This window comes from Buceros rhinoceros, unplaced genomic scaffold, assembly GCF_000710305.1.
Source record: "Buceros rhinoceros silvestris isolate BGI_N320 unplaced genomic scaffold, ASM71030v1 scaffold7780, whole genome shotgun sequence".
Classification (NCBI taxonomy): Eukaryota; Metazoa; Chordata; class Aves; order Bucerotiformes; family Bucerotidae; genus Buceros; species Buceros rhinoceros.
Genome location: NW_010388952.1, coordinates 1 through 22,048, shown reverse-complemented (window position 1 = coordinate 22,048; position 22,048 = coordinate 1). Strand labels below are relative to the sequence as shown.

At 45.9% G+C, this 22,048-nt stretch overlaps 1 protein-coding gene across 1 annotated transcript; it reads left to right on the top strand.

Annotated features, from left to right (window-relative positions):
• Positions 1-3,335: 3,335 nt before the first annotated feature.
• Positions 3,336-20,960, top strand: TNNT3 (troponin T type 3 (skeletal, fast); the record flags this gene model as incomplete). The annotated part of the gene is made up of 12 exons (XM_010132185.1): positions 3,336-3,369; positions 5,506-5,517; positions 6,730-6,741; positions 11,258-11,276; positions 12,025-12,070; positions 12,998-13,114; positions 13,455-13,532; positions 13,784-13,897; positions 14,102-14,211; positions 15,126-15,216; positions 18,137-18,177; positions 20,566-20,960. Coding segments are annotated over 12 exons (723 nt in total), but the record flags the coding sequence as incomplete, so codon positions are not given.
• Between the last annotated feature and the right edge of the window lie 1,088 nt (positions 20,961-22,048).

Below are 22,048 nucleotides of genomic sequence, written 5' to 3'. Positions count from 1 at the left end.
TTATATATAATATTAAAAAACGCTGTAGAATGCCCATCTTATTAATTATATCTCTGTAGACACTGGCTCCCCACACTGCATGCAGCTTTTGCAAGGTGGGACAGACAGGGTAGAAGAGGGGCTGGAACACAAACCCACCCTTTGTGCTTGAGAGCTTTGGAATTGCTCCGGGTAGGAAGAGCCAAAGGATGGGTTGGTTCCACATTTGCAAAGCTTTGTGAATGGGCAATACTTGAAACAAGGGTGAACCTCTTTATAGTGCTGTGGGAGACCCGCTCTGAGCGGTTTGCAGGGTTTTTACACCATCCAGGGCCCAAAGGTTTTACATTTCTTGTACCTCTGTGTGCTTTGGTTGCCTGTCTCCATTTCATCTCCTCCTCTGTTTCCCTGTTTCATCCCCACTGTGTTGCATTCACGCATTCTTTGGTCTAACTGTTCTCATTTTCCATCTCATCGCTCTTGCTTCCTGCCATGTCTCACCTGATGAAGCTCAAGAAGAAGGTAGGTGCCACTACCTTCCAAATTGCTCCCCGCTATCTCCTTGGCAGTGAGAGTGGATTCAAGGGAGGTGTGAGAGGAGTAGGACCCAGTTATTTTGCCTTGTCACTTCTGTTGGCTTTATTTTCCACCTCTCCTCTGGCTACAGGCTAACACACGGGAATGGTCTTGGTGCCGGGCCTGGCAGACGTTGGCTTGGTGGCAGCCCAGCCTCCCTGCCCCTCCTGTCCCGTGTGGAGCTCGCCATAAAGCCCATCTGGGCAATGGCAGCAGGTTGTTCCTCTAAAATTGGAATTTGTAAGAAATTTCAGCATGTACAATCTGAGGTTACTGTGAGATTTTTTCTTCTCCGATATGATTTTGCCTCTTCCTTTCACATGAAGTGGTTTCCCAACCACACACGTCCCAGATTCCTTCCTTTCCTGGCTGTTAGCATATCCTTTAGCGGGATAAACCTTTTTCTTCTGGTTTAATAGAGTTTTCAGCCTGTGTAGTATCAACCCAAGTAATAATGTGTTTCTCCTAATGTTCCTTTGCATCCTGTACTGTGGCTCTTCCCACCTAAAGAAGCCCAGGAGGAAGGTATGTGACATGACTCCTGAATTCCCGTCTTTGCCAGTAAGCTCTGGTTTAGCCAGTATAGCCATAAGATGGTGAAAAGAAACAGGAGTTAAAAATAGAGGTATGAATATAGGATGAAACCTGCCACTGTTTTGTGTTTTGTATTTGCTTCATGCTCTGTCTTGCCACTGACTGTGTTGGTGATGCTACGTGGTAATTGTTGCATCGAAAAAAGAATGGATACAAACTGCTGGGAAATGTAAACCTCTTAAAAGCATGAAGGTTGAAAAGCCTTTATCCTGAGACTGGTTGGGCCTCCCTGGGAGGCTTGTTCTGGATCATTTGGGGTGGGTTGGGCTGCTGGATGATGTGCAGATGTGGCCATGGTCGGTGTGCTGCTGCTGCAGCAGCTGTGGAGAGGATTTGCTGGGCTGGCGTTCTTACGATAGCCTGTCTACATGTCCTTTTTTCAACTTAAACCCTGCTGTATGAAGAAACTGGTGATTACTCTGATGCTTTAGCTTTGCAAATGATTAAAGATGGTTTTCTTCTTCATGCAACGGAGTTTATAGACCCGTTCTCATGGTAATACGCTCAGCCTGCTGGCCTCAGGTTGGGCAAGCACTTGGCGAGCAGCAGGGTTGTGGAATGGCACGCTGCTCCGGGTCAACCGCTTCAATCAGCTTTGGGTTTAGTATCTCAGACCATTTGTACTTCCAGTAGTGCTTTTCATTTCCTAACTTTTTCCTTGCAATATACTCTCAGGCTTTTCCTCCCCCACCATTTCGTATGAGTGAAAAGCTGCTCCGATGTTTCTAACGCTCTTGCCTTCCTTCGCATTTTGCTCTGTGCCTCTTCCCACCCACTAAAGCTCATGAGGAGGGTACGTGCCCCAACTTGTGAATTCCTCTGTTTCTGTCTGGAGCAGTAACATGTGCAGGAATTCTGGAGACGGTTGAAGAGTAGAGGATGCAAAAATATCCTCTGCATGCTCATTGATGGCTGCTTTGCTCTCGTAGGGTAGTGGCATGATGAGCTCTAACTGCTGGGTTGAAAACAATGTCCGAAGCATGGGCTGGGCATTGCTTACATGTTCCCCAGCACCCGGATGTCTCTAATCAGGCTATCGGTACGGATACCAGTTGGTACTGGGATAGTGTTCACTTCACCTGGGCTGGCGCTGGGACAGGTCAGGTGCATCTCTTCCTCCTGTCCTCTTGTCACCGTGCGGAGACAAAACTTGCTTTTGCAGCAATGTATGCTCATAGAATCACAGAGCAGTTTGGCTTGGAATGGATCTTCAAAGGTCATCCAGTCCAACCCTCCTGCAGGGAGCAGGGACATCTTCAACTAAGAGCAGATTGCTCAGAGCCCCAGGGTCCAACCTGACCTGGAATGGTTCCAGGGATGGGGTTTCTACCACCTCTCTGGGCAACCTGGGCCAGTGTCTCACCACTCTCAGTATATTTCTTCCTTGTATCTACTCTGAATCTCTTTTTAGTTTAAAAATGCTGATGTGGAGACACTTGCATCTGAACATCAGGTGTTATCAGCAGCAAGGACACCTTGTCATACCTAGTTTTCTGTTGGGCTGAGGACTGGCCCAAGTGGCATAGTTCTGGTTGCAGCATATTTGCAGTAAATTTCAGATTAGCAGATTAGTGGGTCATGCTTACTAAAGCGTCAGCCTGCCTGCCCCAACCCGTTCACCTCTCAGCTGCCCTTGTGCCTCCCCCTCTCTGCATGTCCAGCGAGGCCTTCAGCGGATGCTTCGTCCTGCTAGTGGGAGACCAGGAACATGCTTGTCCTCAGCTCCTCACATCAGTGTGCAGCCCTTCACACCAGTGGTGAAATCCTGGGCACTGGGGGAATCCACGCCCGCTCCTCCGAGCCCATTGTGATTCCCGCAGAGGCTCAGATTTCTGTGCACATGAATAAGGACAGGTTGTCTATAGCCTTTTTGCATGTTCAAACCTATGGGTAACGGGTTGATTTAAATACAAGTCAATATTTTTGTCAACCAAAGGCTACAAATGGCACTTGAATACAAATATATATACAAATGAATATATATGTTAGTCGACTGCCGCTTTTCTCTCCCTGTCCTTCCTCTCCATGATTTTATAATTTACATCCATATGTGCCCTCTTTTAATCTTATTAATGGTTTTTATCCCTTTAACCCCTCTGCCCTAGCTAAAAAAAGTGTAAGGTTTTTATTTAATCATCCTCTGTTTCTTGCTCTAATTCTCTTATCTTTCTTTGCATTGCCTTCCCTGCTACTTCCCTCTTAAAGAAGTCCATGAACCAGGTATGTGACTTCTGAATTCCTCTGCGTCAATCTGAAGGGTTATTGTGTGCTGTAAATTCGATTGGCAATTTCACAATTTGGACGTGTTCTGAATTGGGACAAAATGGAAACTTTTCAAGCAGCAACAACAACAACAACAACCAAAAAAAGAGAAACACCTTGTTTGGCAGCTATTGAAATTTTTTTTCTTTAGTTGAAACAAACCATTTTGTTCCAATATTTGATTTTTTTTCTTCTTTCCTCAATGGAAGATTTCCAAATTTTGAAATGAAAGTTCTATTTCAGATGCTTGCGAAGCATTGCCTTTATGGATAATGTGGGATATATATAGCATAATGCCAGAACAAAACTGGAACGAGAGACCAAGCGAAAAATGAGAAGGTTTTGTTCTAGAGATGTTAATATCTCTCCAACCTTCTAGGGTTGTGAAATGGTTTCTAATTTTTTAACCAAAACCTTAGCTAAACCTACATGAAATACTGAAATTTAATTGAAAATATGGTTTCTGTTGGAAAATGATACCAGTAACTCTAATATTATACTCAGGAATTCAAAGATGATGGAAGAAAAGAGATATAAAACAAATATTAATGATAAACTGTAACTTGCAGCTTCCTTACACCTTCCACCAGTAATAATTTCCTCTGCTCTGTGATGTGTAATAATGAGGAGAAGAGCTAACTGTTGCATGAGAAATGAAATAACGTTTTTGTAAACAAGTATCTCGGTGTATGAGCTGGAGTAACAGCCACTGACTGGACTCGGAGCCATCCTGACACTGCGGACGGGAACGCTATAATGTTTATTATCCGGAGAAGCAGAAACTGAACTTGCAGCATCCTCTAAACTGCCTGTGAAAATGATTCGGTGCCATTTGGAGGAGCGTTATTAAAGCAGCCGCGTCTCAGCTGCTGCCCACAGAGGGGGACCAGCCTCTTGGTTTAGACGAGATCAGCTCTTTTGCCAGGGTTGAAGCGAGGGAGGAGAAGGTTTTACGATTGATTTTTGCATGACTTATTGCTTCAACATTCGTCCACATGCTGCCTCTCACCTCCCTCCTGTTCTCGCTGCGACTCGTTTCACGTCCTCTCCTTTGAACCGTATCTGTTCTTGTCTGGTATCTGCTCCTAAGGTTTTTCTGACCTTGGTTTGCACAAGTTAAAGGTCAGTGCTGCCGTCCCAGCTGCTTTGCCTGCCTCTCTACCTCTTGTCCCTGGTTTTTATTGAACTGCTACTCCCTACTGGAGTGTTGGTCTCAGGCTTTGATGTACATAAGAGCTTGAAGTTTGTGCCTAATTCCAGGTGTTAATGTAATCTGATTAACAAGCCATACTTACAGCCTCCCACTGTGTTCTTTTCCCTCTGTAACATAAAGCATAACAAAAAGGGAAATTTACATATAGATGTAAGGAGATGTAAATAAAACAAGCTTAAAAGAAAACTTATGTCAGAGGGAGACTGTCCCAGCTTTTCATGTCACTGTATCATTATTTAGTTTCTGTCTCTGTCTAACACATCTTCTAAGTCACACCTTTGGCCTGCTCAAGTTCAGAGTCATTGTGGTTGTGTCATTCTTGCTTTAATTCCTTTATTTTTCTTTGCTGACGCTTCCCACATAACCAAGCGCCTGTGTACTACATCTAAATTCCTATGGATTAATCAGAAGCTAATCCTGTACATAGGAATTGGAAAATGTTGAAGTAAACCAGAGTCATGAAGAATCAATCCATTCTTAAGATTCCCTACAATGTATTTTTCCTACAGGAAAGTATAATCATCGTTTGTTAGTCACCTTCTAAGAGGCTTTCTTTCAAACTGAGGGATCAGTGGGGTGACTGCAATTGCCCACTGTTTCTATATTTGCATGATTTAAACCATTGCAATTCATCAACATTCAAATTTCCTTTATCTTTCATTTCTATGGCATCTCCTCCCTATCGACTTCACACCCCGCTGGCATTATTCTCCTTTTCCCACTCGTATTAACACTCCATCTCTATAACCCAGCCTACAAATGATACTCCTTCACCCTGGTCTTACCACGGTTTGAGGTGATCCCCTCCTGAATAACTTATCTCTAATTCTTTTATCTTCCTTTCCTTATGCCGTTCCCCTGACACTTCCTACTAAATGAAGCCCCCCCTCCAGGTATGTGATTTAACTTCTAAACTCCCCAGCGCCTGGCTGCTGGGACGGTGCGCATGGGCAGGGAATACGAGGTGACAGGAGATAACAGCCTACCTGTCCAGGAGTGCTCGGAACTTGCATGCCTTTGGTGTGGTTGTTTCCTTTTAGTTTAACATGTTTTTTCCTCAGTAAAGCGTAATCAGCAGTAAGGAGGAGGAAACTCATGTATTGCATGAAAATCTTACTAAAAACTAGGGGAATGCAAATACTGTCGTGCAAGAGTAGCTCAGCAAAAAGTATCCTTGTGGAATGGGTTAAATTCTGCACTGTGTGATGTGAGAATGAAGTTTCCTGTAGTGAAAGCTTTGTTTCCAATCTCAGGGCGGAATCCGACCCGCTGTCTGTACACAAGGAACAGAAATACCCTGAGATTCTGCATTACTTTTATGCCTGCTTTGCAAAATACTCAGCGGCGCGTGTACGGCTGAAAAGCAAAATCTGCCCTGCAAACCCGCAGCGCCGATCGATTCTTGCTTTGCCAAAACACCAGGAGGAGGAGTCGTGGACCTGTGCAGACTTCTAACAAACCTTTTCTTCCTGTGAAGCGATCCGTTTGTAATTCTGCATTGCAAATGGACGTGAAGGACAGTGCTAGGTTTATATAGACATCGGGGTTGTCTTCAAGGAAGAAAACGGCCCGAGCCATAGATCTGGAAAAGAGAACTGAGCTGCTCTGGCAGGCAGCCGAACGTTGATGATGAGTCACAGCCAGTATTTCAGCGGGTTTCCAACTGCACTGGGTTTATTTCGACTGTCTGAAATACTGCTGTAGGAGAGGCTGGATCCAGTAGCGCTTGGGGAGCGCCGGCTGTGTTCATGTGCATATTTCAAACCCAGGTAACCTCAGTCCATGGTGCTGACAGGTTGTGCTTTCTGTCATCTACTCCTCAGAAGTTGTGGGTTTTTTTTTTAAGCACTGCACTATTATCAGAAATCTGCCTGTGTCACCTCACTGAATTCCTCTCCAGTCCTGTGACTTCTGTTTATGTGCCATTTCAAATGCAATTAATTCATTTTACCGCAGGTTTCCTTCTTCACTGCATTCCTCTCTCCCCTTTTCCTCCCTGCCCCTCTTCCCCTTTGGCTCAAAAGCTCTTTTAGTCTGTGAAATAACAAGTTTCTCATTCTCTTACTTTCCATTGCATCTTGTTCCATGATGCTTCACACCTGAAGTTCATGAGACAGGTATGTGACGACTTCTGATTCACTCCACCTAGTTGCAGCACAGGAGCGTGTGTTTGTGTGTGTGTGCGAGAGAGAACAGCAGTCTTGGCCTGGTAGAAGAGAACAAACAAAATAAATAAATATTAACCACAAGGATCACTTGCAGCCCTTTCTCCTTTAATCTCCATGCTTACTACTACTTTAACCTTGCAGCACCTTTAACTCCTGACAGCCTCTCCACATACCTTTTCTCCCTGCCTTAATTCACTGAATTCCATTATTGTTTATCTTCCTTGATTTTTTCCCCTCACTTCATGCATTCCCTGGTCTCTTTCTCAGGCTTCCAAGAGCTTTAAATATCTGTTCTCTTTCTTTTTTCCTATTTCCTGCCTTTCCATCACTGCTTGCACCATGACACCAGCAGAGGAAGCCCATGAAGAAGGTATGTGATGCACCTACAGACTCTCACCCCTTTTCTCTTTCAGTGCTGGGGAAACGGTGTTAGAAGCACTGACCTTGTTCAGGAGCAAAGAGAGCACGGGAGGGAAATGGTCTCTCTGGGTGGCTTTGGATGAACATGGAGAAAAGAGCTGTATGTTGGCCAAATCAAATCACCAAAGGGTGATTTTTTTCTTCTTGTTTGACCTCTGGACAGTCTGAGGTTCCCATTGCAGCGGGGAGGGAATGGGAACGGTTTCTCCTAGGAGATCAGTGCTGGTTGTGGTTTGACTACTGTGCTTCTTCTCTTTTGCTTTTATCCTTCAACTGACAGCTGATGAAGAAGACGGATACTGTGATGGTAGCTCAGTGTTGTCTTAGGACAACAGTCATCTTTCTAATACCTCACTTTTTCCCCCCCCTCCCTCTGCATTTGTTTTTGTTCCTCACTTGATTTTAAACTCAGGAACTGGGCCAAAACATCTCTGCCGCAAAGAACTGCTCACTGTGCATATCCAGTCACCCCTGGGGGGTCACTGTTGTCTTGAGAAGCCTGTATATCCTTGTTAAGTTTGGAGATGGTGAAAACCAAGCTCTAGAAGCTTGTTCTGGACTTGTCTTTTAGCTGGAGCCTGTTGTGTCACAGCTCTCATCAGCAAACCTCTATTCCCAAAAAAGCAGGAAAGTATCTCTTGAGTCACTGTGGCATGGTTGAAAACGGAGCTGAGCCCTGCCTAGACGTGCCTTCCTCACCCAGCCTTAGAAGGTCATGGTGCCCAGACCTGACTCTGCAGAGATTTAAATTGCTGCTCCAGCCATACACTTAAAATTGTGCTAAACACCGAGCGTGTGAGCAGATGTATTCAGGCTGGGGGGGCAGGCCATGGGTTTAAGACAGTGCGCTGGCAACACTGGGCTGAGTGGGTGCTGGAACACATGGGTGGGAACAAGCCTCCTGTGAAGGGACCAAATCCAAATGGATGCAGGATCAGTTTTGCTCTTGATTGTGGGCAAGATAAATTCCAAACCGTTTTAAATGTTGAGAAAGACTCTCATGGACTTTTACAGGCCTTTGAAGTTCTGACTGCCTCAACCCCTAGAACACCTGGCCAGCTGTTTCAAAAGACAAAGCCCAACACTGCTCAAAGCCATCCTGCATTTTCTGTGCTTCCTTGTTTTGCTTTGTTTTCCAATTCCTGTTTCTTTTAATTTTCTTGCTCACTTTTCAGGCTTTTTTCTTATTTAGGGAAATACCCCAAGGACCCTTCCCAGACTTTTTCTTTCCTCTTTCTCTTTCTTTCCTTTCATTTTAACAACTATTGATTTTTTTTTCCCCAAGGACACAGTGCGAGTTAGATACGTTGCTTCTGAGAAGTGGGATTAACGGGGGGTGATTAGGGATTTCTGAATGAAGTAAAGGCAGTTCAGACGGATTCACAGAGAGGGGGATCACTGTGTGAATATCTCATAGACTGGGCAGGAGAAAGCAAGGTCATAGTTACAGTGGTGGTACTTGCCCTGCACTAACCCTTTCGGAAACCAGAAACTCAGAGACTCTCTGATCTCCAGGGCAGTGAACTTGGATTTCCAGTGCCTCTCGCCTTCTTTTGGCAGGGTTCTACGTGGGGATTTTGTCACAGCCCCATGGCTCACGGGCAGAATGACCGTCAAAATCCACCACAGGAAAAGGAATTTGCGATGACAAATTCTGCTTGTCACCAAATTTTGGCCCAGTTCCTTGACTCGCTGTCTCGAAAGAAGGGGCACTTCAAAATACATCATATCCCTGGGCTGCTTCTGGTGCATAGGACGGACCAGTGCTGGGCCATGCACTGCAGACAGATTTATTACTGTTCATTTTCTAATACACACTCCTGTTTCTTTGTTATCCCCCTTTCTGGTTTTCTGGAGGTACCTTTAAATATTCTAACTCCAATTTCTTATTTCAAGAACACCTAACGTTAATTTTGCTTTTTATTTTTGCAAGTGTTTGTTGGTTTAATTGAATTTAAAGTGCTGATTTGGTGGCAGCTGAAACCAAATTCACACAGTTATGACAGACAGGTGTCAGTCCTAGCAACCAAGGTCAACAAACAACGCCAGTCATTTCCTGTCTGCTTTTTTTTCCCCCTCTCTCTGAAGTGTTACTAACTGGCAGCTTTAAGCTAAACAGGAATGTTTCTGAAAATGATCTGGCTGTGTCACGAGGGAAGGGAATTCTGTTTGAATAACATCCCTGAGAGACTGGTTTATCGTGATTACTTTTCTTCTCTCCAAATTAAAAAAAATACACAATTTAACTAGAGTGTTAAGAAGCTCACTGGCTATTTGAAAAGCAAAACAATTCTTAAAATATATGGAGAAATGCAGAAGTATTTCTTTGGGTGTTTTTCTTCAGGAGCGATTTGTGGGTTCCTTTACACAACTGCTCTGAACCACTTCTCTGATTCGATGTCATTGATTTTCTCAGCATTGCTCCGGCACCGGAGGCCTCAGCTGAGCTCTGTTTTGGTAGGCAGTGTTCCTGCAGTACATAAGCACAGTCTGTCTCCAAAATTTCACAACTGACACTGGTATGGGAAAGCATGAGAGAAAGTGAAGCTCGGTTTCTGATCTCCTTTACTCTTCTCTCTTGTCTTTTCTCTTAATTATCTCAAACCCATTTCCAGCCACTCTCTCTCTATTTTTTATTATCCAACATCCTTACAACCAATGTCTCCACTAAATATTTCCCAGCATCAGTTTTTTGCTGTTTCATTCTTCTTATAATGTTTCGCTTTATTTCATCCTACTCTTTCACACTTCCTATTCCCAATTCCCTCCATCAGTCCCCAAACAGCTACATGCCAATAGGCATTTGGAAAAAATATCTTATAAAAGCTTTGTGTATCGGGGGCTCATGCACCCACTCCTGACGGAGGCTGGTTTCACTTTTACTTTACAAAGCTCTGGGGTTTTTTTTTACCAGACGTAATAGGCTGTGAGTTTTTTACCTCCATTCCTCCCACTGAAGCACCACGGGGAGAGTCTTGTACCTCAGAACTCAGCAGCATCCCTGAAAGTTCAAACGTAGTGTGTGCTTATTAAAGTCAACCTGGGTTCCCGTGAGACTGGGTTTAATTCGCTTCTGTTTGAGAGCATAACAGTGCTGAACCTACCGGTGTTATACTGGAGTTAATAATTAAAGTTTAAAAAGCAGAGCAGGAAGGGGAATTGATCACAAGCACAAATGTTAAGCAAGTTACTCATAAGACAGCACATTTCTGAGCGCCAGGGAAAGGTCACTGGTTGCAGGGGAACATTTCTGACTGCCAGCGGGCCCTTGTTGACAGTCTGTGATGCTTTAACCTGGGTTACATCCTCTCCTGGAGATGCAAAGATCGTTCCCACTGATGCCCATGGGAATGTTGCATGTACCTCAGCAGAGGAGGGCGCTGGCTAAGAGAGGATGATGGCCCTTCCAAGCTGGGCTTGAGGAGCACCACATGGTGCGGAAGAATAAACATCTTCCCCGTGACCCCAAAGGATCTTGGGGACATGTGCCCTAAGCTACCTTGGGAGTCAATGAACATGGAGAAAGCGTGTGTCATGAAGCTTTTTCCCTCCTGGCCTCCACGTAAGGCATTTGAGCAAAACTGGCGAAACCTGATTATCAGTGACATGCCTGTGAATTCAAGGTAACTTTAGCAAAAGAAATTTTAAACTTTAGCTGATCAAAAAAGGCAATATTTTCTTCTACCCTCCAGCCCAGCTGTCCTCCTTAGAGCTTTGGTCAGGATGGTTTGAGAAAAACAATTTTGAATTTACACAAAACCATTGCTTTCCAGATGATACATTTGGGACTTTTATACAGTCTCTTGATTCGTTTCTGCCCAATCCTGTTTCAAGGGTAAAAACAGATTCACTCCTAGCAAAAGGGGTGTTGTGAGCGTGTGTATTTCTTTTGGAAGTGCTCAAGATTTAACCAGTTTCTCTGGGATGTTTTCCCTAAGATTAGATTTCCCTTCCCTCTTTTTACTTTAGCAGCTGGCCTGATCTCTGTTGTTCTAACTATCCTCCCTTTTTCCCTTCCTGTTTTGCTCCATGTTTCCAAATACAGAGGAGAAGCCCAGAATAAAGTAAGTATGAGGGGCTGGGAGTTTCACACCTCTGGCGTCGCAGTTCTGGTCTAGCAGAAGCCGTTAGATTGTCCGTTAGACAAACGGCCACTAGAAGCCTTCCTCCAAACCTCTCTCGTGCACCACCCAGCAGCTCCTGCATGACTTTCCAGGATGTCTGCTTCTGCCAGGGGATGCCTTGGCAATAGTTACTAGCCAGGGTCTTCAGATCGGTTCCTGACCGAGTCAGAGGACTAGTGAACTATCCAAGATACAGCGGTCTCACAGTACCTCAAGACAGAGGTGGCTCAACCGTAAGTTGTCTGTGAGAGGCTATGGCTGACAGTAGGAAGGGTGGCAAACGTTGGGCTGGGCAGACTGCAGCTTGACTATATTTTCCTATGGACCTTCTGGCCCTGGTTCCCAGCACCGTCCCTTCCCACTCCACCAGCTGCCCAGAACAATGTGCAGCACTTCACCAACAGCCTTGCGGACCAACGTCTTTCTGGGTGGCAGGGAATGACCGCAGGCTTTGGGAATGAAAAGGGTTCTTAGGGGTAAATCCCTGCCCTGCACGACCTTCCAGGAAGGACAGTGGTCCTTAGCACTACCCTGGAATTACCTTCTATTGACTTGCTGTTTCACCCTTCTGTATCTCCATGAATGTTCCCTCTTGTTGGCATCATTCCTGAGGGCAGGGCGTGCTATTTCGAAGGATGACTCTTCTTTAACATGAAATTCCTTTTTTTTTTTTTTATACTTTCTGCAGACTAACTGCGCCTAAAATACCGGAGGGTGAGAAAGTAGATTTTGATGTAAGTATTCTCCAGACTGGCTGTGTTTGTCTGTCTGCACCTGAGCTGTACACAAGTGTGGAAACCCACATAACTCCTCCTGCATTGGATATTGCTGAGGATAAAGTCAAGGACAAATATATGGATGCTTTGTGTAAGTATTCTCCAGACTGGCTGTGTTTGTCTGTCTGCACCTGAGCTGTACACAAGTGTGGAAACCCACATAACTCCTCCTGCATTGGATATTGCTGAGGATAAAGTCAAGGACAAATACATGGATGCTTTGCTGCCTGTTTTCAGTAAAAAGCTACTCTGTGCTCCCTGAAACTCCCTGGATGCATTTGTGTCTAATGTGACTAAGCTAAAACCGCGTCGAAATAATGTAATTTATTCCTCCCTGTATCTTTGAAGCCAATATATGAAGAAAGGAGAAAGTAGGTGTTTTAGATATCAGATCCCCTGTCCCATTGTTGTAAATCGCTGGGAAGTTGCATGCTGAAGCAAAGCAGGCTTATACCATCTGTTGCTAGGAAACACTACCTATAATGACAACAGAATGTTAATAATAAATAGGAATAGAAATTGAAGAAACTCTGGTATTGAGAAACTCCACAGAATTATTTGCTTTGCCCAAAACGCAGGAACATTTTCTAGGTAAGATTCATATTCCAGAGCAAAGCAGAGGCAGATAAGCATATGCAAAGAGAGGCAGCTATGCAAAACCAGGGATGAAATATGGTGTAGGAAAATGGGAGATGTGGATTCTGTTCCCTTCTGGGCTCCTGGTTGTCACCCGGACGAGTTTCTGACTTGCATCAGTAGCCATTTAAGCTAATCACATAGTTTTCCATGGGTTTCTCTGTTTCTCACCAGCAGAGTCCTGGGTACGTACAGGGCATGTTGCTAGAGCAATATGGGTTTGCTTAATGCGTTTTCCTGCTCTCCCAGGACATCCAAAAGAAAAGGCAGAACAAAGATCTGATTGAACTGCAGGCCTTGATTGACAGCCACTTTGAAGCCAGGAGAAAGGAAGAGGAAGAGCTGGTTGCCCTCAAGGAGAGGATTGTGAGTCCTTCTACTGCTATTTCCCTGTACCAGATTGAGAGACCCTCTGTAGATGCGAAGCCGAATCCATTAGTCCACTGCCAAACTTTGGCAGAAAGCTGTACTGCCATGTGCAGCAGTGACTGCCTGAGCCACCACCAAATGGCTTCTCCCCACATCCATCCCCTCTCTCAGCCTCGTTTTATGCCTGGAAATTACACAAGACCCTTCTGCTGCTTCTGGCAAGGGAGTAGGTGGCTTGCTCTCTACAAACCAAAGCTCTTGGTGGTGGTGGGACATAATGTTGGAGGTGGATAAAGCCACAGTGATGACTCAATGCCTCTGCCACTGCCTCTTGCAGGAGAAGCGCAGAGCTGAAAGAGCAGAGCAACAGAGAATCCGGGCTGAGAAGGAGAAGGAGCGTCAGGCAAGACTTGCTGTAAGTTTGCATTTTTCTCCTTGTCTCAGCATCAAATTGGAGATCTCTAATGACAGAAGAAAACCATACAGGTTCTGCCTGCCTCAGTCCAAAGAAGGAACGATCACCCTCTTAGAGCAAGGGTGGGAAACAGGAGTGGCCCGTTCTCATCAACGTGCTCATCTGATCACATTCCCTGCAGTGACCCTGGCTGCTGGAGAAGCTAAAAGTCTCCCCTAGAGTAACTTGCTTCTGTTTGTCGCACTTCACAGGAGGAAAAGGCACGGAGAGAGGAAGAAGATGCCAAGAGAAAAGCTGAGGATGACCTCAAGAAGAAGAAAGCTCTGTCCTCCATGGGTGCAACATACAGCAGCTATCTGGCTAAGGTAAAAAGCATGGATTGGTGGACGAAATACAGGAACGTTAAACCACAGGGTTGACTCAGAACAGTCTTTATTACAAGTTGAGAAAATAGCTCACATCTCCTTCTTCTGGATCCCTACCAGCTTGTCTTACATGCTCTGTCACTGAAATAATTTCATTTGGCCTCAATTTCTGCAGTCTGACATTATCTGACGTTCTGAAAATAGGCTGATCAGAAGAGAGGAAAGAAGCAAACAGCTCGAGAGACAAAGAAGAAGGTCCTGGCAGAGAGGCGTAAGCCCTTGAACATTGACCACCTCAATGAAGACAAGCTGAGGTAACATGCTTATCCTAACTGAATGTAATCTGCTGAACTTTGGTCTTACTGTCCCGGAGTCTCCTCTAGTGAAAAAATGAGGCAGAGGAGAAGGACCTTCCTTGAAATTCATCACAGAACAACATTTAGTTGTGTTCTTACGTGACCTGGAGAATGGAAGGAAAATGGAGCTGTAGGGAATTATTGAAATGGTTTAGTAGCCATCTAGCCATGCTCCTGGCTCCATTAGCCTCTCCTGCTAATTAGGATTAAGTACAAACTTTATATGCAGCTCCAAGATTAGTTGAGCAAACCTACAGATTGGTATCTACAGCATTCTCAGGGGTGAGCTAGAGCTGCTGACATATGAGTACGGATCTCCATGGAGGCCGAAGGCTTGGAACCTGAGTGCTCTGCTGCAGAGCAGTCATCCAACGATAGTCAGGACTCCACACGTTGGAGTTTACTCATGATTGAAAGATGGGATTGGCTCATCTCAGCCCTGCAATGGGTGAGATTGCACACTGCCAGCTGCTCTGCTCACCTGGGTGGCCTTCAGAGTCCTCATTCCTTCTCGACTGATTCCCCTGGACTCTTACTTTGCATTAAGAGTTGGGGAAAATTAAATCTATAGGAAATATGCTAAAGTGTGACACATGCAAGAGTCAAAAAGGTTCTTGTGTGAGAAGGTGAGAAAAATGTGACCTTGAAAAGAGTGAGTAGTTTTCAGAGAACAGAAGGGGATTGCAGGAAGCTGTGTGAACTGCATTAAAGGTAATGCAAAAAGCCTCATTACTGCTGATATGAAAACCATAGAAAATACATGATGTGATGTGATGTGATATGATGTGATGTGATGTGATGTGATGTGATGTGATGTGATGTGATGTGACGTGATGTATTCTCCCCACCTTCCTTTTCCCATAAACACACAGGGACAAGGCTAGGGAACTATGGGACTGGCTATATCAGTTGGAGACTGAAAAGTACGACTTTGCAGAGCAGATCAAGAGGAAAAAATATGAGGTGAGTTGAGAAGCCATTTTGCTAATGACACTGGGTCCAAAATGTAAAAAAATCTGTGACTCCTCTGGCAAAAGCCATGTGGTGACATCCATCACTTGGGCTCAAATGCCCTTTTGCAATATACAAGCAACAAGAACCCAGAGCTGCACTCCCCTAACGTACATACTCGGACTGAACTTCACATTTCAGGCTGAAATAGATTAGATCACTCTCAAGATTTTCAGTGCCCCGTGGACAGACAGTCCCAGCAGAAAATGGACTCCCCACCCTCTGCTCAAAGACACCTCATTTACTCTTGTTTATCTATAGGTAACTGTGGCCTGTCACTCATCTCCATTGCAAAGTAATATTTTCAAAATCCATCTTTGTTTTCACACTTGAACGTTTTAAGTTTTATTCCCATCCCAGACAGATTCCCTGTGGACTGAGCTCTCTGGAGTCACTGGAAACTGTTTCCAGACAGGAGCATCTGACTGAAGTGTCATAGGGTAGCAGAAAGAGGATGTAATTCCTTCACAGTCACAGGACAGGGCTGCACTCACCCACGCCAGGTTTCAGTGGCTGAGAAATCCTACTGGATCTCTTTCCATCTCGCTGTCCGTTTAAATCCCAACTGCACAGACACGTGCTGACAGGGAATGAGCAACACCAACATAACTTTCTCAATCTCTCTTAGATTTTAACAATGCGTTGCAGGCTGCAGGAGCTTTCCAAGTTGTAAGTACAATGAACTTGCCTGTGTAACAGCAGCAGCAAAGGCTACCAAATGCATGAGCCTGCCGCATGGTCAGAGGCCGGGTGCCAGCCAGAAACGGGCACTTGGCTCCCAGTGCAGAGAGAAAAGAGAAAACTGGATCCTGTGTCTCTCCCTTCACTTCCTTTTTCTCTCCCCTTCCATTCTTGGAAAAGAGATGAAGTGGTCATTTAGGAAAAGAGTTGGGGTCCAACATGAATGGGGTTAAAGGATTGAGCATGCAACCCCCTCAGACCATCTCTAAAACGATTCCCAATCCAAGCCTCTGGTGTTGTGGGGGCGGGGGGTCTCACCCTGATGAAGCTGGGATAATGCGGAAGCTTAGGACTTCACACAAAAGAGAAGGGTATAGGGTTTGGAAAGATTCTCCACCTGGTGGCATGTGCTCATCGAGATCCACAATGTGGAGAGGGATAGTTCAAGGATCAGAGGTCAACTGGATATGGAAAAACCGGACTTAAGGCAGTGCCAGGGGAGATGTGCGTGTTATGGTAATGAAACCTGTGCATGATGAAACCAAAGAGATGGGTGGCTGCTGATGGAGAGCAAGGAGGGAAAGTACAAAGAATAAGCAAAGCAGAAGGAAAATGCACAGCTGAGATGGGGGAAATGGAAGAACAAAGAGAAGATGATAGCAGGAATAAAAATGAGGAGAAAGGTAAGCGAAAACAGCAAAGGGAATAAAAGAGACTCAAGCAAGGATGCAAGGGAGAGACAAAGGAAGGAAGTGGGACACACAGGAGTGGAGCTGTTCTGTAGCTCTAGCGTCTGTTGCTCTTTGGCGCTTCACTGGAGAGTCAGTGTTATTGTCACTACCACAAGGTTATTGCTGAAGGTAAGTCCGAAGTCCTTGGGTCAAATCGAAGACAGCTGGTTCTCCTCCACACTTGGGAAAAATACTCAGTTGCTAAAATTAATTTAAACCGCTGCGGCAGATATTAAAACTTCCATGAGTAAGTACAAAAGCAGTTGATCTGCTGACCTTTCCTTCCTTGTGTTGTCCTGTTCTCACTAACGTTTCAGTCTCTTTATTTGTTTCTGTTTTCCATGGAAAGACACGAGCCAGGAAATACCAGCTGTTGGGTCAGCCTGAATGTATGACTTTTGTTCTTCTTGTTTTGCACATCGCAAATGTGAAGTGCTACTTTGAATATTTAAATGTTGGGTCATCAGTTCTTGGACCTGCAGAGCCAGTGGAGAACTTTGAATTACACCAAAAGCAGAAGCAGGAAAGCTAGGTAGAACCCTGACTCAGTTACTAATGAGAAGGTGAAGGGGAAGAAGAGGGCTCCATATCACACCTTAGTTCTTGTGGGCTTTTCCACTACCTGAGCTGGAAGAGTCCCTGAATTTCTGTAGCAGGTCATGGGCTATGGGCCATGCTGGGGTGCTAGGTCAGACCATAAGGTGTAAGGTAGGTGTTTGCTTTCCCATGTAGCATGCTGAAACATGCAGTTTACCCATGGCTAAACAACGAGACGCTCAGTCTTGTAGGACAGACTCTCTAGTGGTTGGCAGTCATCAACAGAGCTTGGAAAGTCTTCAGAGCCCCCACTTCAACCTTCTCCTCTGTTGCTGCTGAAGCTCTTCTTGAATATTTTCTTCTTCATCCCCTTTAAAAGTTGACTTCTCTTACTAGATGAGTGTCTGGGAAGGTGGTGACTGCTGCAAGCTCCTCACCTTCTGCTCTGCCAGCTAGCAAAAGTGCTCCAACAGAATGTGACACCCATCTCCCATTCTTGAGGTCCCCATCCAAAGACTACTGAAGCTCTTTGAGCTTACACACTTCCTAATGTGTAGCAGTACGGGAAGAGTGAGAAGGTGAGGCCGACACATACAGGTGATGGAGCCATCCAGGAGCTTTCCAGCTGGCCAGGGTGACACTCATTATGGTTTACGTGCCTGTGGTTAGATGTGTGAGTTCATGGGAGATTAACTGGTACACGTAGGAATTCTTCTAGCTCTTCTTTCCCTTGACACTTGAAAAGCGCTTGCAGATTTATTGCCAAGGAGCAACATTTCTCTCCTTCAAGCAAGGGCGAGCTTTTATTTCAAAGGAAGTATTAATCCCTACCACAGGCAGCTGTTTCCAGCACTTCAGCAGGTAAAATCCCCTCTCCCCTCTTCTTTATCTCTAAAAACCCTGGTCATGTATGTTGTTTGCAGATTATCACCTTCAGGAACCGGATCGATCAGGCTCAGAAGCAGTAAGTACCTATATCCCCTCTCCAGCTCCTGGCTGGGGGATATATTCTCAGTGTTCAAAGTAGTTGCTTCAGCCTCAACACCAACATTTTCTTGCTGCCATGACATGAGGCTAGAGATGGAAGGGCAACTCCCATCTTGCCTCACTTTGAGAAAATGAAGGGGAAACTGAAGCGAATGTAACAGCTAACGAGAAAAAAAAAATCATGTTTCTTCACACCATGTCTGCAAAATGTCCTTCTGCTTATTGCTGGGTTTTCAAACACCTGCCTGAGGTGCTTTGAATTCCGGAGGGAATACAACCATTGTTTACGGAGGGTAAACAAGTGGTTGCTAAGATTGCAGGGAATGGTGTGTAACAAGACTAACATCATGGGATTACTGCTGTGAGTTCTTTCCGCTCATCATCTCCCTCCCACTTTCCTTCCCACAAGACTTACATGTCATTAGATTTTTTGAGTTTTAGGAGTTTACAGTGAACCAGGGCTAGATGAAGCCGGGGAGCAAGAGCATGTAGAAAACTGACAGACCCAAAGAAGGAACTGCAAGGAAGCAAGGTGGAGAGATCTCCAGTGGTGGGATTTGATCTTCTCTGTGCTTCTGCATCTTAGCAAAGTCATGCCAGGAATGAAAGGTTGCTCTTTGGTGACATCTTTTATGAGTGACCAGACACTGCCTCCCCAGCTCCCTAAGCTTTATCAGAAGAATGTAGCACAGGTGCTAAGCACAAGGTTTGACTTTCCCGTGGTATTTTCCACCCAGAGCTTAGGCTGATAAACCTCGGCAGACCGTGCAGCTGCAGAGGGTTGCTGCTTTTCTGAGGGACACTGCCACACCACCCACACCACGCTGCACCACTACTGCGTGCTCATTTCTCCAAAACCCATGACACTCTCTCAGGTCATCATTTGCAAAGGTTGCACGGAGAAGCCCACAGCTCGTGAGATTTCTGCGTCCTTCAGTTTCTACCCGCACCAGATGGTACCATTCCAGAGCAATGCCTGCTACTGCATTATCCAAGGATCCAGCGATCCTTTAGCTTCAGACCTTAAGGTGTCTCCTTAAGCACCCTCTAAAGTTAGGCACAACACCAAACATCACAGCTGCTCGTGGAGATGAAAGGCCTCTGCCTTCGTCTGAGGAGCAGCGCGGTTCCTATCCTGGTTTTTGAACCTGTGGGTAGCTTGGCAAAAGGGACACGGAGACAAATTTAAGATCAGTAGAAAACGCTCTGCTCTCTGTAAAAGGTCAATTTTTTCCAATAGACCAAGTCTATCTTGGTCAAAAGGTAAAGTATCCACTATGTGTGTGTCTGTGTCACTGTATGACATCCTTCTGTAAATATTGCTAGTGCTCTTAACCAATCCATGGGGCAGCACCGCAAAATTCTCCCCAGCTGTGACATCCACATTTTGGAGGAACCAGGGGTTCTCAGGTGGCCTCTCTGTTGGTAGCAAGGCCCCACCACCTTGTGCTTGGCCCCCAAGCCTGTACTCTGCCACGTCAAAGAGCTGCCCCCAGTTTGCATGCGCTTTGGTTCAAGACGCAGCCTCCTCATCGCGTGTGCGTGAGCTGGAAAGGTTTGGTGGTGTGCTGAGCCCCGAAAGCCAAGGCACTGCCTACGGGGGCCGGTGCAGAATCTAACTCAACTAACTTTGTGCTGGCCCTCTCCAACCCCAGGCGTGCGTGCTTCTCGGGCAGAAGGTAAGTGGCTTGCATGTAGGATTGCCCTTCTGTGTGCGAGAAGATACTACTTGGAGAGAGTCTGCGTCAGGCGCCTTGCGTGGAGAGTGCAGCTGGACTGCTCCCACACACAGCATGAGCAAGACAGGGACATTGGTACGGGCTGAAAAAGCTCATTTGGGCTGTATTGGAGGCTCTTGCTCTTTTGTTGTAAGGAAGAGCCATCCTGCTTTTGCTAGAGCAAAGCAGGTCTTAGTTGTATTTAAATCATTGCTCAGTTTTTTGCCTCCACTGCTAGATGACTAGAGCACCTGGAGAACTTAACCAGAGCTCCCTGATAATGTGGAAATTTCATCTAGAAACAGCTCTGAATCCTAAAATCCAGATTATTGCAGATGTGAATTCAGGAAGCATCAAGTCTTGTCTCATCAAGGCCTGTCCTTTAGCTTTTGAGACCACTTGGACTGCTGTCCTGATAACGCAGGAATCCGGAAGGGTCCAACTCTTTCAGGCACGCGCATCCTGGCCTTATCGCTACGAGCCTGAGGAGGAATCTCTTTCCACAACACGGACAGTATTTGTCTCAGGGTGTGCCCGACACTTGAGAAGTGAAAGCAACCTAAACTAGGAGTCAGAAATGTGCAGTGGTCATACAGCCCCACTTCTTCCATCATGCTGACATGTTTTTCTTTCATTTTGTATTGTAGCAGCAAGAAGGCAGGAGCCAAGGGCAAGGTTGGTGGCCGCTGGAAGTAAAGAACCGGACAGGACAGCCCTTAGTGGTGTGCCAAAACCCTGCTGGTCTCCTCTTCCTTCCTTCACCAATTGCTTGTGCTCCAAGGCCTTGGCGATAACAAAAATCACATCAGCCTGGGTTGGCTGTTGCTGCTGCTTTTCTTTTTCCTCCTGGAGGGGTCTGGCAGCTTCCTCAGTCAAAAGGAAGCAGGTTCCTGGTGGAACTGAGATGACCCCTAACTGCCATCTTCAATTTCCGCTCAGCATGTCCTTTACCCTCCCGTTCCCAGCCCTATGCTGCCCTGTAGATTGCCGTGTACAAATCTCTGGATTTTGTAAATAAAGCACAACCAGTACCTACCCCAACGGCAGCCCTCTGGAATCACGTTTCATGTGTTATTTAACAGCATCCCATCTTTGCAGGGATTTGGGAGTTGGTCCAAATCTTTACATAACATCATTCGATCCGGCTCTACAACAGGGAATGAGGTTCAGTCTCATCAACAAAGACCCAGGACCAGGGGCCTGTTTTGCAGCCCCCATGCAGGCAGAGAGCACGAGCTGACCGTGCTGGGGGAGCTCCTGCTCTGGATGCCAAATGTCATCAGAATTGACTTGGAAGTTTGAGTGATGAAGGGAATCGAAGAACTGGGAACAAATCCATAGAAGGGGTGGTTTTCAGCACACAGCGTTTCTTAAATGCAGACAAGTCCCAGTGCAATATAGAGATTGATTCATTCAAACATTCCACTAAAATGTTTACTGGGGCATTAACCCACGTGCCGTATTAAGGCCCCATGCCGGCACGTGAGTGACGTGGTCAGCTCAGTGTAGCTGTCACAACACAAATGGCTGTTGCTGGATGTGGGGTGTGAGCTGTGCTGTAGGGCCTCTTCTCTTTGCTACCCCTTGCAACGCCCTGTTGGAGTGAAGACCACCAGGGATGGTGGTCCCTCCCGATGTTTCCAAGCTTCTGTCCGTGAGAGGTGCTGCATTCACACACTCTGGCTCTCTGTCAGCACATGCTGAAGAGTTGAGATTTGTAAGAGTGGTTTAGCTGGGAAGGGACCTTAAAAGACCATCTAGTCCAACCCCTGCCATGGGCAGGGACACCTTCCACTAGAACAGGCTGTTCAAAGGTCCAACCTGACCCTGAACCCTTCCAGTGTGATGGGGCACCCATGACTTCTCTGGACAGCCTGATCATGTCCCACCAGCCTCGTGATAAAGTTTCTTCCATATGTCCAACCTAAACCTACCCTCTTTCAGTTTAAAAACCGTTGCCCCTTGTCCTGTCACGACAGGCCTTGGTGTGGGGTCTCCCCGGACCCTTCTCTTCTCCAGGCTGAGCACCCCACCCCTCTCCCTGACCTCCCAGCAGAGGGGTTCCCTCATTCGCTCGGGTCACTCCTGGGCCCTGCCCCGGCCCTGCTCCAGCAGCTCCGTGTCTCTGCT